General features: G+C 43.8%; 2 protein-coding genes and 1 long non-coding RNA gene across 4 annotated transcripts; 2 read left to right on the top strand and 1 right to left on the bottom strand.

Moving 5' to 3' along the window:
- The first annotated feature begins 717 nt into the window (after positions 1 to 717).
- NUPR2 (nuclear protein 2, transcriptional regulator) lies at positions 718 to 1,584 on the top strand. 2 transcript variants are annotated; one of them, XR_009452567.1, is made up of 2 exons: positions 718 to 1,260; positions 1,368 to 1,584. XR_009452567.1 is itself a non-coding variant. In XM_059693361.1 (2 exons), exons 1-2 carry the CDS (start codon positions 769 to 771, stop codon positions 1,404 to 1,406), a joined length of 330 nt encoding a protein of 109 aa, XP_059549344.1. In that variant the 5' UTR covers positions 721 to 768; the 3' UTR covers positions 1,407 to 1,584. The 2 variants fall into 2 exon arrangements, 1 of the variants encoding a protein (XP_059549344.1); XM_059693361.1 differs by having other exon boundaries at positions 721 to 1,059.
- An 11-nt stretch (positions 1,585 to 1,595) lies between these two features.
- On the bottom strand, positions 1,596 to 7,611 carry LOC132233152 (uncharacterized). Its single transcript, XR_009452568.1, has 3 exons — positions 7,276 to 7,611; positions 3,735 to 3,957; positions 1,596 to 2,183 (listed from the first exon to the last, which is right to left on the bottom strand). It is a non-coding gene; the product is annotated as an uncharacterized LOC132233152 (long non-coding RNA).
- Positions 7,612 to 7,778: 167 nt separating this feature from the next.
- On the top strand, positions 7,779 to 12,767 carry CHCHD2 (coiled-coil-helix-coiled-coil-helix domain containing 2). Its single transcript, XM_059693360.1, has 4 exons — positions 7,779 to 7,938; positions 10,210 to 10,459; positions 11,456 to 11,609; positions 12,469 to 12,767. The coding sequence occupies exons 1-4, from the start codon at positions 7,889 to 7,891 to the stop codon at positions 12,477 to 12,479; spliced, it is 465 nt and encodes a 154-aa protein (XP_059549343.1). The 5' UTR covers positions 7,779 to 7,888; the 3' UTR covers positions 12,480 to 12,767.
- The last annotated feature ends 1,389 nt before the right edge of the window (positions 12,768 to 14,156 follow it).

Raw genomic sequence — 14,156 nt, 5'->3', positions numbered from 1 at the left:
TGTGGTGTGGGAGATGAGACAGAAGCTGGATGTAAGCAGCAAAGCAAGAAATACACGCTGTATTTCTGGAGAGACCATGGAGGTGTGCTGACTGCCGAGGCATTCTCTGCATGGCATTCACGTCAGGACGGTATCCCGCATCCATGGCCTTCAGAAGCATCTTATCCAAAATACCCTGAGCTTGGAAGACTGCCTGGAGCCCCCTGGGGGGGGTCAAGAGGAGAAGCTGTCCTCCCTATGAGTCCGCCCTTCGGCTCCCACCTGAATGAAAACTTCAGAGACTGGAACTGTTTTTCCTGGGGCCATTCTCCCTGCCCTGCTCTCCTTTGCTCCTATGTTTGTAGGGGTTCTTATTAAAGTATTTAGCTCTCTCAAGTTTCCTAATAAACTTGATGCTCCAGAGAAAAAATAAAGATGTCACCAGGGTTGGTTCCTCCTGAGGCCTTTCTCCTTGGCTTGCAGATGACCACCTTCTTGCTCTGTCCTCATGTGGCCTTTCCTCTGTGCATATGTTTACCATTTTTGACCAACATAAAGCAAGTGCAGGATCGGATTTTGCCAAGTGACCGTCTCCGACGAGGGCACACAGACCCAGGCGGAGGAAGGGGTCACGGCTGACCCAGCGGGAAGCCCCAGACCTCGCGCAGGACACAAGCCCAGCTCTGTGACGTCTGCCTAGGTCCCGCCCCGTCAGGCGGAGCCAATCGCAGCGCGGGGCGGAGGGGCTCCAGAGGCGCGCGTGCGCCGGCTGCGGGCCAGCCGGGCGCGATGGACCGGGCCCTTCCCAACGCCCCGAGTCTGGCGCAGCCGCTGCCGGCCGAGGTGTGCTTCGAGGAGGAGCTCTATGACTGCCCCGATTACTACTACCTGCGCGACTTCCCGGCCGGTGGGGCCGGGCACAGCAAGGGCCGCACGCGGCGCGAGCGGGAACTGCGCACCAACTGGCCGGTGCCTGGCGGCCACGAGCGCAAGATCGCACAGAAACTCCTGAACGGCCAGCGCAAGCGGCGCCAGCGCAAGCTGCAGCCCCGGCCGCGCACTCGCCTCGCCTGCGCGCTGGTGCGTACGGGCCAGACCCTTGGGGCCCGGGGAGGCCCGTGAGCGCGAGCGCCGCGGGCCACTTCCTTGGTCCCCTACGATTCGACCCGGGCACAGTCGCCCCTTCGGAAGCGGCCCCGTCTTAGCGAGTCGCAGGTGGACCCCGTTAGCCCGCAGCTTATCTCCTGACTGCAGTTGGAATGGTGGAAGGGGCTAGGGAAGGTAGAAAACATCTTTTTAAAGAAATACAAGTGAGGGGTTTACTTCCAGTGTTGATGCTCGGACCAAAGAAAATAACTGATTTTTGTTTCTGTCTGATTTTTCTACAGGATACCGAAGGACCTGATAAAAAAAAGTCTTGTCTTTGACTCCCGCTGCAACTGGTCTTAGGGGAGAGAATCCATGTTGGTCAACAGAATTTGGTTTTGGCATCGCTTAAGTTTACTGCTTCAACGGCCAGACTCTGGTTGTTAAGTAACATCCAAGTGGGTATGCCTTTTTAGGGTTTTTAATTAAAAGAGAACAGCAGCAAGAGTGGCATTTTAACTCTTCTAGTGTTGTTTTTTTTTTTTTAGTTGCTACGGTAACTAGTTTTAAGTCTACAAATATTTGCATTCTTCTTCCTAAAGAAAAGGTCACAAAGATGAATGGGGGGAGGAGAACAAAGATAAGAATTTGTACAAGATTCCAACTCAAGTGTGCAGGTTTAATATTTGTTTTCCAAGAAAAGAAGTACTTTAAATTGTAATAGTGTCTGTTGAACCTAGTTGCTAGGTTCTCTGCACTTCACATGGCACAACAATCCTTTGAGGTGGACACTATCTCCATTTTAGAGAGGGGATTCTTGAGGCTCAGAGAGTTCACATATCTTTCCAGAGGTTGCACAGCTGGTTAGAAAGAAGATGGGCATCACAGATACTTTCGTAAAGCATTCACTCTTTCCAACATCACAATTTCCCTCAACTGTAGACAATGTTATGTGGTTCAGAACCAACCACAAACCTCCATGTCCAAGGAAAAAAGTTGAATTTTAGTTTTAAAATTATACAGAATATGGCCGGGTACCTTTCCTTTATCTTCACTCTGCATTCATTCAGCCCTTGGCACCCAGTGGTGAGTCTGTGGTTAGGAGAGAAAGGTGTGTACTGGAAGGAGCAATCTGAATATTAATCCTAGCTGTTAACACCACTCTAGCAGTCAGCAAACTTCTGACTACTTTCAAGTTCCAAGTCTCGGGTTTCTCATTTGTAAAATGGGAATAATATTGGATTACCTTGCCAAATTGGATTATAGATAAAATATATGAAACATCCGACACAGTTAAGGGCCTGACACATAATAGATGCTCAATAAATGGTAACTACTTTTACGTTTACAGAATACAGTCCTTCCTCTTTGGTTACAAAGTCTTGATTATTTCACTCACTACATTAATTCTTTTCTTTTTTTTTTTTTTTTTTAAATATATTTTATTGATTTTCTACAGAGAGGAAGGGAAAGAGACAAAGTCAGAAACATTGATGAGAGAGAAACATCAATCAGCTGCCTCCTGCACATCCCCCACTGGGGATGTGCCCGCAACCCAGGTACATGCCCTTGACCGGAATCGAACCTGGGACCTCTCAGTCCGCAGGCCGACGCTCTATCCACTGAGCCAAACCGGTTTCGGCCATTAATTCTTTTCAATATCTCCAACATCAGGCAGTGTGTTATGGTAGGAATCGCTTTGGAGTTAAACTATACTGACTTGGTCAAGTTGCTTAAACTCTAGATTAATCTACCAGAAGACCGTTTTAATCGTATAAACCCCTCAATCTTATAGGATAAAAGGCCTAGATTTCTTACGTTGTGCTGGAAATCATCTATTGGATTTTCTTAAGGTTTTTTTTTTTTTTTTTTTTTATTGCTTAAAGTATTACAAAGGGTATTACATATGTATCCATTTTATCCCCCAGCCCTAGACAGTCCCCTAGCCTCCCCTATCACCCAGTGTCTTATGTCCATTGGTTATGCTTATATGCATGCATACAAGTCCTTTAGTTGATCTCTTACCCCCCTACCTCCTGCCCCCCAACCCTCCCCGGATTTTCTTAAGTTTTGACACAACTTCTAAAAAAAACACTGATTCTTGATACAGGTCTTCTGTCCTCTAAACTCACCATAATTATTCATTTGAATCTGTGCTGTTGTATTTAGCATACTATTTCCCCCTTTACAGTTTTAATCTTGAAACTAATTCCACCTATAATTATTTAAATGCCACTTTCTTCCTGAAGCCTTCACATTGAATGTCCATTCTTTGAAATCCTGTAGAACTTCACATAAGCACCCCTTAACTACTTGTTCATATAATACTTTGTATTTTTAGATGAGTTAAAAAAATTCATTCTTTTTTGTCTGATATCTGCAAGGCACTGTATTTATATGTCTTAGTTATAAAAACAACCACTACATTTAGAGTATAAGAACCTTAATGTTTCAAACATTTCAATTCCTGCTGTAAAGTACAGCATACTCAGACAGACATAAGCCATGTTAAAGCAACAATCTAATGTGTGTTAACTAGATTTTGCTCATTTTAGATACTAGAATGTTTACAGTTTAAATATAGTAATTGTAGAAATTGTGTATTAATTACTTATTGCTGTATAATAAATTACTCCAAAACCTAGTGGCTTAAAAGAACAAATACTTACTATCTCAGTTTCTGTGGGCCAAGGATTCAAAGTAGCTTAGCTGGGTGGTTTGTAGCTTAGCATCTCATGAGGTTGCAGTCAAGCTGTTGGCCGAGACCAGTCATGGGAAGGTTGCTTACTCACGTGGCTGCTGGCAGGCCTCACTTCCTTGCCACATGAGATTCCATGAGGCTGCTTAAGTGTCCTCATGATGTGACAGCTGGCTTTCCTCAGAGTAAGTGATCTGAAAGAGTGAACAAGGAGGAAGCCACAGTACCTTTTAAGACCTACTCTCCGAAGTTGCACATCAACACTTTTGCTTTTTTCTATCCATTCAAAGTAAGTCATTAAATCCAGCTCACACTCAAGGGGAGAGGGATCAGGCTCCACTTTTTGAAAGGCGTGTTAATTTGTGGGCATTTTAAACCACCATGATGTTTAATATAAATATGTTCACTGAAGCAAAGTTGGAAAATATGGACACACAAAAAAGAAGAAAGCACTACTCAATGGATAGTCATTCCTTAGGTGTATATAATGCCAGTCTTTAAGATACATATATTTTCTCAAAATATAAACATACTATGTGTACTATTTTGTAAACTGCTCTTTCATTTAGCATATTGTTAAGATACTTTTCATGTCAAATATTCTTTCATAACATTTTCAATGGCTGCATAACATTATATCTATGTACTAGCAGCCTGGTGCACAAAATTCATGCCTGGGTAGGGTCCCTAGGCTTGGCAGGCAATCAGAGCCAATCGAGGCCTTCAGGTTGCCGGCAGGGCCTTCCTTTGTTCCGCACTGCCCCCTGGTGGTCAACACATGTCATAGCAAGCAATCAAACTCCTGGTCTCCTGGTCGAACTCCCAAGGGGACGCTTGGCAAATTAGCCTTTTATATATACACTGAGTGGCCAGATTATTATGACCACCTGACATCTGTAGGCAAATTAGCTATAATTTCACGCTGAAGTTACTAGAGGGCCAGACCATTATAAATAGGGAAGCAGGTTGTTTACCACGACAGAAGTGATTTTTTTCTGAAGATAACGCGATTTAACAGCCTTTGAACATGGGATATATTTGAATGTGAGTGGCCAGATTATTATGACCACCCCATCAGTGCTTCGTTGGGCCACCTTTTGCCCTCAATACCGCGGCGATTCTTACTGACATTGACTCCACAAGATGTTGAAAGGTGATGCGAGGAATCTGACACCAACAGTGCCTGATGAATAGCACTGTCCAGTTCTGTGAGATTTGATGGTTGTGGAATCAGCTGCCTGATGGCTCTTTTAACTTCGTCCTTGGATTGAGATCTGGTGATTGTGGGGGCCACCTAAGCAAGGTAAAGTCTCCCTCATGTTCTTGAAACCACAGCTGCACAATACAAGCACCATGGCATGGCACATTGTCTTGTTGGAAGAAGCCATCCCCATTGGGATATGCCATCAACATGATAGGATGAACTTGATCAGCAATGATACTTAGGTATGCTGTGCTATTCAGACGTTGTTCCACACAAATTAAAGGGCCCAAATCGTGCCAGGAAAACATGCCCCAAACCATAACACTGCCCTCACCAGCTTGAAGGGTTGTCTCATGCATGTGGGGTGCATGCTTTCATGCTGTTTCTGCCAAATTCTCACTCTGCCATCTGCATGATGCAACTGGAAACGCAATTCATTGGACCACATGACTTTTTTCCAATGCTCGACTGTCCAAACCTTGTATTCCTGTGCAAATTGGAAACGTTTTATCTTGGTAACTGCAGACAGCAAAGGTGTTTGAACAGGCCTTCGGCTTCCATATTCCATACAACGCAGTGTACGGCTAATTTGCCTACAAACATCAAGTGGTCATAATAATCTGGCCACTCACGTTCAAATATATCCCATGTTCAAAGGCTCTTAAATCGCATTGTTTACCCACATCTTCAGAAAAAAATCACTTCTACTGTCATGGTAAACCACCTGCCTCCCTATTTATAATTGTCTGGCCCTCTAGCAACTTCAGCACGAAATTATAGCTAATTTGCCTACAAACGTCAGGTGGTAATAATAATCTGGCCACTCAGTGTATATGTAGATAACATTTAATTCTATATTGTAGGGCATTTAGATTGTTTATACGTCTTTCCTATTTTACATATATTGTTAAATACCCTTACACTTAATTTCTTCTCACATATATGACTCAGTTTTTTATGTTTTTCACAATTGTTTCTTACATTCCTAGACATGGAATTTCTGGAACAGGATTTGTACAGTTTTAAAATTTCTGTTATCACTCAGCCAGTGTTGCTCAGTGGTTGAGTGTCAACCTGTGAACCAGGAGGTCACGGTTTGATTCCTAGTCAGGGCATATGCCTGGACTGCAGGCTCAGAATGGGCTCTTGATGAGTGCAGTAAATATTCTACTCAAATTAAGTAGATAACAGAAGTTTTATTTTTTAAATATATTTTTTGTTGATTTCAAAGAAGAGGGAGGGAGAGAAACATCAATGATGAGAGAGAATCATTGATTGGCTGCCTCCTGCACGGCCCCTACTGGGGATCAAGCCCGAAACCCAGGCATGTGCCCTTGGCCAGAATTGAACCCAGGACCCTTCAGTCCACAGGCCGACGCTCTATCCACTGAGCCAAACCAGCTAGGGCCAAAGTCTTTTTTTTTTTTTTTAATATATTTTATTGATTTTTTACAGAGAGGAAGGGAGAGAGATAGAGAGTTAGAAACATCGATGAGAGCGAAACATCGATCAGCTGCCTCCTGCACATCTCCTACTGGGGATGTGCCCGCAACCCAGGTACATGCCCTTGACCGGAATCGAACCTGGGACCTTTCAGTCCGCAGGCCGACGCTCTATCCACTGAGCCAAACCGGTTTCGGCAAGGGCCAAAGTCTTATCATTTATAAAGCTTTAATTTCTTTAAGAAGTCCTATGAAAATAAAACTTGGTTTTTCATGAAAAGGTTTTGCATTTACCCCCTGGATTCCACAAACACCCTGCTGTTGCTGGAAAGGTTGTGTTAAACTCTGCTACCTCTGGTGGAAGGGGGGAAATTTCTGATGGGCATCCAAGAAGAAATGGAGGTTCCACCTCTGCTTTCCCACCTCCATAAATTCCACCCCATCCCCAAGGACTTTCCCATGAAGCCCTCCTTGAAATGCCAGCAGCCAACTTTTCCCCTATACTGCAGAGGCTCTAAAATGTTATTGTTAAAAACATTTCCTACCAACTATTACTGCAGCACAGGCCCAGGGGCCTTGGCAATTGCTGTTCCCTCTGCCAGGAATGGTCTTACCCTTGGTAAGGCCTGGCTTGCTCCCCCACTTCAAGGACTGTGCTTCCGTCACCATCACCCGACCTGTACAGGCGCTGTGTCTCTCCTCCCTGGATTTAAACTAAGGAAGCTGTCGTCTTGTTGCATTCGGCGCTGTCTCAACCCAGCTGGCACTTGTAGATCAGAACATGTTTATCCGTGAATGCTACCTCAATTACGGGCAAAAATCCTATGAGATATGTGAAATGGTTGAAAACGTATAGTAATACATACACGTACAGCACGATTAACTTTTGCTGACTGGATCCGCAGACAACAGCAATACAAAAAGAACTAACTTTGTTTCGTCGATTCTTATCTCAAGTTTTCACTTTCCCTCGGTTCATACTGCGTGCCCACACTGCCTCAAAAAATATTTATCTAAATGATTTAATGCTGAGAAACGTGAAGTAACTTGCCCCAAGGTCCAGTGGTAGTCCCGACAGAGGTCTGACTCTCAAGGTTGGATGTGACGTACCACGTTAGTCATACAAACGTGTGAAGGAAGACGCACCGGTCCTCGGACCCTTAACCAGCGACCGGTTCTGACTTACGTTAGTCTGGGACCGGCAAGTTTGCCACAGGCACTTCCGGTTTTCTAAACAGCCCCGGCGCCCAGCTGCTGACGCCAACCGCGTGCGACGAGTTGCCATCGCGTGCTCACGCTCTTTCAGTGACCTTCAGGGCCCTCGGAGACGTCGGCAAACGGAAGGGCCCTGCCTGTGCGCTGATTGGTCGCGCGCTTCCAGCCCCGCCCCCCGCCTTCCGCTCTCTCGCGCTCAGCAGAAGCCGCCGGGGTCTTCTAGGAGTTTCGCACTTGCAGACACCGACCCGCTGCGCAGTTGCGATGCCGCGTGGAAGCCGGAGCCGCACCTCCCGCATGGCCCCTCCGGCCAGGTGAGGTCCTCGCGGGGCTGGGGGCCCTGTGGGCGCCGTGACGCAGGGTGGCCGGGCGGAGGCTGGCGGAGGCCGCGGACCGGGCGTCTGAAGGCCAATGCGGCGGGGGCCCGACTTCGTGGCGCCTTTGGCTAGATTTTCCCCATTAGTGGCAAGTTTTCTAATTTCGAACGCCCATGAGTTATTGCTTAAAATATTTCGTAGCTCATTTTTAAGTTAAAATAGCCAAGTTGTAAAAAGAAGTGGAAACGGGCTGAAACGTTCAAAGTAGCAAAAAAAGTGTAGAAGAAAGGTAACAATCGGGAAATGATGATCGGATTTCAATTCAGGGAATAATCTGTGAGCACCTGCCATGAGCAGTGAGCCTTTTGGGGTCTCGGCCTACGAGAGGACACAGTCACTAAGGCCCTCACGTGTACCTGACGTTCTCTAGTTTCTAAAATACTTGTAAAGCCGAGACCGGTTTGGCTCAGTGGATGGAGCGTCGGCCTGCGGACTGAAGGGTCCCGGTTCGATTCCGGTCAAGGGCATGTACCTGGGTTGTGGGCACATCCCCAGTGGGAGATGTGCAGGAGGCAGCTGATCGATGTTTCTCGCTCATCGATGTTTCTAACTCTCTATCTCTCTCCCTTCCTCTCTGTGAAAAAATCAATAAAATATATTTTAAAAAATAAATAAAATAAAATAAAATACTTGTAAAATGTACTGCCAGTTACACCTCATGGTAACCCTAGAGATCGGTGTTACCCCTACTTGGCAGGAATAAGGAAACAGCCGACTCGGAATAAATTACTTGTCTAAGGTCATGCCTCCGGGAAGTGGGAAAGCCAGTGACCAATTCAGGACGTTTAGCACAGGCCCTGTTGCTTCACTGGACTGTGTTCATACAGTGTGCTAGGAGTGTGAGAAGGGGTTCGCTTGTGAAAAGAAACTTCTGTTCAAAGGGCAGATAACCACATTTTTTTAAAATATATTTTTTATTGGTTTCAGAGAGGAAGGGGCAGAGAGAATCATTGATCAGCTGCCTCCTGCATGCCTCCTCCTGGGACTGAGCGGCAATCCAGGCATGTGCCCTGATGGGGAATCGAACTATGGCCTGGTTCATAGGTCGGTGCTCAACCGCTGAGCCACGCCGCCTGGGCAATAACCACCTTTTTATAAAGTGAAATCATAAACTTTTGACCTGGCCTTATTTGGGGGAAGAATTTGAAAACTGGTAGGGGGGGAGCATAATTTATATGGAGATTTTTAAAATATATATATTTTATTGATTTTTTACAGAGAGGAAGGGAGAGGGATAGAGAGCTAGAAACATTGGTAAGAGAGAAACATCGACCAGCTGCCTCCTGCACTCTCCCCACTGGGGATGTGCCCGCAACCAAGGTACATGCCCTTGTCCGGAATCGAACCCTTCAGTCCGCAGGCCGACGCTCTATCCACTGAGCCAAACCGGTCAGGGCATGAAGATTTTACTGAAATAGTTGAAAGCATCCAACTGTCCTACAGATGGAAAATAGTTGAGGTTAATCTTGGTATAACAGTTCAGGCAAGTCACTTCGTCACTGGGCTTCAGTGTTCTAATCTGTAAAATGAAGGATTTGACCAGATTACTTCCCCAGATGAGGAAGTGCAGGTCTTCATTCAAATGTTACCAGCTCAGGGAGATCTCCTTTGACTGTCCTTAAGTTATGACATCCCACAACATGCTCCCCCTCGCTCCCTATTTTTTCCTTAGCACTTGTGATGAATTCTGTGAGAATATTTTAAACTCTTAATATTTTACAATTTTTATGAAGTATTGGAAAAACTGTGTTCTTTAAAGATACTGTGGGCTATTGAATACATGGAAATGGTTGCAAAGAAGCAGGAAAAAATAGGTTATACTTGGTGGTTACAACCCAAACAAAAGGTTAAAGAGAGAAAATGTAACAATAGTTTAGGGCAGTGGTCGGCAAACTCATTAGTCAACAGAGCCAAATATCAACAGTACAACGATTGAAATTTCTTTTGAGAGCCACATTTTTTAAACTTAAACTATATAGGTAGGTAATTGTTATTAACTTAATTAGGGTACTCCTAAGGCTTAGGAAGAGCCACACTCAAGGGGCCAAAGAGCTGCATGTGGCTCATGAGCCGCAGTTTGCCGACCATGGGAACTTTAGGGAATTGTGTTTTGTAAAGTTTTCTTGTATGTATGTAGTATTACCTTGACAGTTTCCAAACCTGGGTTGGAAGTAGGAACTGCATACTTTTTGTTCTTTACTTTCACAGCCGGGCACCTCAGATGAGAGCTGCCCCCAGACCAGCACCAGCAGCTCACCCACCAGCACCAGCTGCACCATCTGCTGTTGGCGCACCTGCTGCTGCACCCCGGCAGCCAGGTCTGATGGCCCAAATGGCAACCACTGCAGCTGGTGTGGCTGTGGGCTCTGCTGTCGGCCACACGCTGGGTCACGCCATCACTGGGGGCTTCAGTGGAGGAAGTAATGCTGAGCCCTCGAGGCCTGACATCACTTATCAGGTAAGACTTTGGGCAGCATTGCCCTTCAGTGGTATATTTAATGAGGAAACCTAGTTATTTGTAAGTTCCTTGTGTGTAAGAACTGTGTAAATTTAGAATCCACAATGCTGTTAAACAGAAAATGTTTTATCAAAAGCCACGCTTGGCAGTTGAGTTAGTGCCTCAGGCCAGCATCAGTAAGTACTGTATAAATTTTCTTTTTCCCCAAGATGTAGAACTCTAGTAGTTCAACCTGATTCACTGTAAAACAGCCATTTTTTTTTTCTTATTTTAAATATTTTGTCTTGGTTACCCTGAACTAATTCAGTCTTGATCTTTGTTTTCTTTTTTATATTTTTTTATATTTTTTTTTTTATTCATTTCAGAGAGGAAGGGAGAGAGAGATGGAAACATCAATGATCTGAGAGAATCATTGATCGGCTGCCTCCTGCACGCCCCCTACTGGGTATCGAGCCCGCAACCCGGGCATGTGCCTTTGACTGAAATTGAACTTGGGACCCTTCAGTCTGCAGGCTGACACTCTATTCACTAAGGGCTCAATCTTAGTTTTCAAAAAAATCTCTTTAGAAGCTCTCTGCTCTCTTACCTGACATTTGTCACTTGCCTCTCTGAGGTTTGTGAATTTTCTCCTCTGATGAGCATGGGTGTGTACTCTGTTGTAATTGTGTTATACTTGAAACTTTCATCCACCTATTTTTCTATAGTAGTCCCATTTTTTCCTCCATGAAGCTTCACTGGTCTTTAAATGCCTAGATAACCATTTTATTTTATTTGCATTTTTTTTCTTAAATCTTGCTGATTACAACTGGAATTTTGCTAAAGCTAATTTTCTGCCTTGAAAAGATCTCACTTTCCATGCTATTAGCTGAAAACTTTAATTTGCAGCTGGGTTTAGTTCTGTTTCCCAGTTAACCTCAAAGACAGTGGATACTGCTCTTTGTTCAGGGTTAAGTCTGATTTCCTTTCTAAACGTTTCTGAATGTTATGCCTTTGCAGGAGCCCCAGGGAACACAGGCATACCAGCAGCAGCAGCAGTTTGGCCCATGCCACTATGAGATGAAACAGTTTTTGGACTGTGCCCAGAACCAGGGTGACCTTAAGCTTTGTGAGGGTTTCAGCGAGGTGCTGAAACAATGTAAATTTGCAAATGGTAGGTGATATATCAATTCATGATTAAACTTGCATAGGCTCGATTTGTTTAATGGTTGTGCTCCTAGATCCTATAGAACTTAGGGAATCTGTGTTTAATAAATTAAACTGACAAATTAGAGGAGATTTTGTTAAAATTACTCTAAAAATAAGCTAACTTCTAACAAACTGGTGCAGAGATTTCTAATCATTATCTTAATCCTTTACCAGTTATGTTCTGAATCTGATTCTTCCTTCAGTAGGTATAGATTAGTGTGTCGGATCTTATTGAGGATAACTGCATGTGAGTGATCTAGACTTAAGGTTATGAACACAAAATTCTGTTTTCACCAAAGTCCAGGAATGCACATAAAGACTAATATTATTGGCATTCTGCATGCCTTATTAGACAAGTTTATTAAGTCCCTCACCGGAATTGTGCGATTTAGGCTTTGCGGAATGTCAGCTCGTTTTCACATAATTTCCTTCCATCCACCTAAGAATACACCATCTATTAAAATGTTTATTTTCATTTCCCCCCTTCATTTTGGGTAGGACATAAGGGAGAAGTTAATCCTTTCAGGTGGTTGAACTGTGGAAGTAAGAGATTGCATGTCTGAGTTTTTCAGAATTCTTTGATGAAGGGATAGCCAGTATCAAACTGGCTATATTTCTGCCTCAGGACTCTGTCCCCAGAAGCACATGTGCCCTGTCTTTTCTTAGCTGTGACAAATGCAGAATGTTTTGTTGGTTATAGGATGCCCTCAATAACTTATTAAAGAAACTCTGGGTTTTCCCTCTCCTTTCATACCTGGGAGGGCTTCAGTTTTGTTAAGACTATACAGCCAGTGCTCTTCTAAATGTACCTTTTTTGTTTGCAGGATTAGCCTAATCAAGAAGGTCGCATTGAAGAAATGGGAAATCATCTCTCATGTCCAAGTTAACTTAGTATAAAAATATATAATTGATAGTGAAAGTATAAAACTACTTGTTAACTCTCCTGTATCATTAATAGTTTCCTTGCCTCAGAATAGCAGTGGCAGTGGAAGAGAGTATACTTACTGTGTAGAAGTTCATTAAGATGATAATTCAGTTTGGGGCTGAGCAGATGTTTGGCCTCCTTTAACCAACTTTTGTGATGTTTGTGAATCAGTTACAATAAAGTGATTTTCTTCTGAAATGGTGTCTGATAAATGTAAGGTAATAAATTTTAGATATAGTATATGCATCCTGAACATATGTATTTTGCAGAAGAACATAATTGTCTCAACATGTCTTTATGTTTATCTAGTTTATAGTCTCTGTACCTGAAATTAGCATCCACTCAGAGGTCCTGGTAAAACTCCCTGAGAAACTTTTGTAGGGAAATAGTTATGTAAGGAGTAGTTCACTAGCAAACATGTTGCCCATTAAAAAGGTTCCAGGTACTATAAGCCTTCGGAGCCAGTGTTCAATAAACTGAGCAGTAACAAGAAACTTTAAAATACTAATGTTCTAATCGGGTGAAGAGTAAGTGGGTTCCCTGTGAGCACTATTTGTCACTGTTCCCTAGACAGTGGTCGGCAAACTGGGGCTCGCGAGGCACATGCAGCTCTTTGGCCCCTTGAGTGTGGCTCTTCCTAAGCCTTAGGAGTACCCTAATTAAGTTAATAACAATGTACCTACCTGTATAGATTAAGTTTAAAAATTTGGCTCTCAAAAGAAATTTCAATTGTACTGTTGATATTTGGCTCTGTTGACTAAATGAGTTTGCTGACCACTGCCCTAGAATATCCAATTAGTTTGATCAGAGGTGAAAACCATAGATGTTTTTCTAATTTTATCTGTTATCTGGTTTCTTCCCTCTTAAGTCTTAGAGACCTCTTACTACAGGGTGAGTTGATGTTGAATGAGTGAATTACTCAGTTGCTGCCTCCTGTCCTCAGCTGTTCTTGGAGTGCCCTTTTCTACCAAATCATTCAGTTCCTGAAAGGGGCCAAGACTGCCTTACCCTGAGCATCTGAATGACCACAGATAATTCACTCCTGGGGAGTCCTTTAACATAGTTCCTCCTGGGCTCGTCAGTGGTCTCCTTTGCCCATTTTCCTGGAGACTTATAGTGTTAATTGCCCCTTATATCCAAGGTGTGATGGTCTATAGTGGGTACCCAAATATCATTAAATTAGTGAATCAAAGGAAAATAAGTCAGCAATAAAATGCAAGAGTCTGCCTGGCCTGGCCTCTGGTTGGAACCATGGCTCCCCAGAGAAAGGCACTGGGAATGATCCTCTGGGTGCATTAGTCCTTTTCTCTAAGGTCAGAAGGGATTCTGTCATGCATTCAAAGTATAAACTAGTACAAGTCAAGTCTAGCCTAGAATCAGAAAAAAATAAAAAAGACTTATTGACAGTAAGTAAAAGGATGAGATTGAAGTGTTTTCATCCTTGGAGCCAAAAGCTGCATCAATAAATAAGACCTTTAGGCATAAAACTCAACCCTGAAGTCATCAACTCCTTTCTATGTAGCAATTCAGCAAAGTATTTCCCCAGAGTGAAAAAGAGATGGTCAGCATGATAGAACGGAGAGAGCA

Source organism: Myotis daubentonii, chromosome 4, assembly GCF_963259705.1.
Source record: "Myotis daubentonii chromosome 4, mMyoDau2.1, whole genome shotgun sequence".
Taxonomy (NCBI): Eukaryota; Metazoa; Chordata; class Mammalia; order Chiroptera; family Vespertilionidae; genus Myotis; species Myotis daubentonii.
The sequence above is the reverse complement of the archived record's forward strand: the minus strand, read 5'-3'. Positions and strand labels throughout refer to the sequence as shown.

Bases quoted from the DNA above. Each gene is read 5' to 3' on its own strand.
- NUPR2 (XM_059693361.1), top strand. From the start codon at position 769: ATGGACCGGGCCCTTCCCAACGCCCCGAGTCTGGCGCAGCCGCTGCCG. The intron at 1,060-1,367 runs GTGCGTACGGGC...ATTTTTCTACAG, and splicing joins CTCGCCTCGCCTGCGCGCTG to GATACCGAAGGACCTGATAA.
- CHCHD2 (XM_059693360.1), top strand. From the start codon at position 7,889: ATGCCGCGTGGAAGCCGGAGCCGCACCTCCCGCATGGCCCCTCCGGCC. The intron at 7,939-10,209 runs GTGAGGTCCTCG...TTACTTTCACAG, and splicing joins CGCATGGCCCCTCCGGCCAG to CCGGGCACCTCAGATGAGAG. The intron at 10,460-11,455 runs GTAAGACTTTGG...ATGCCTTTGCAG, and splicing joins GGCCTGACATCACTTATCAG to GAGCCCCAGGGAACACAGGC.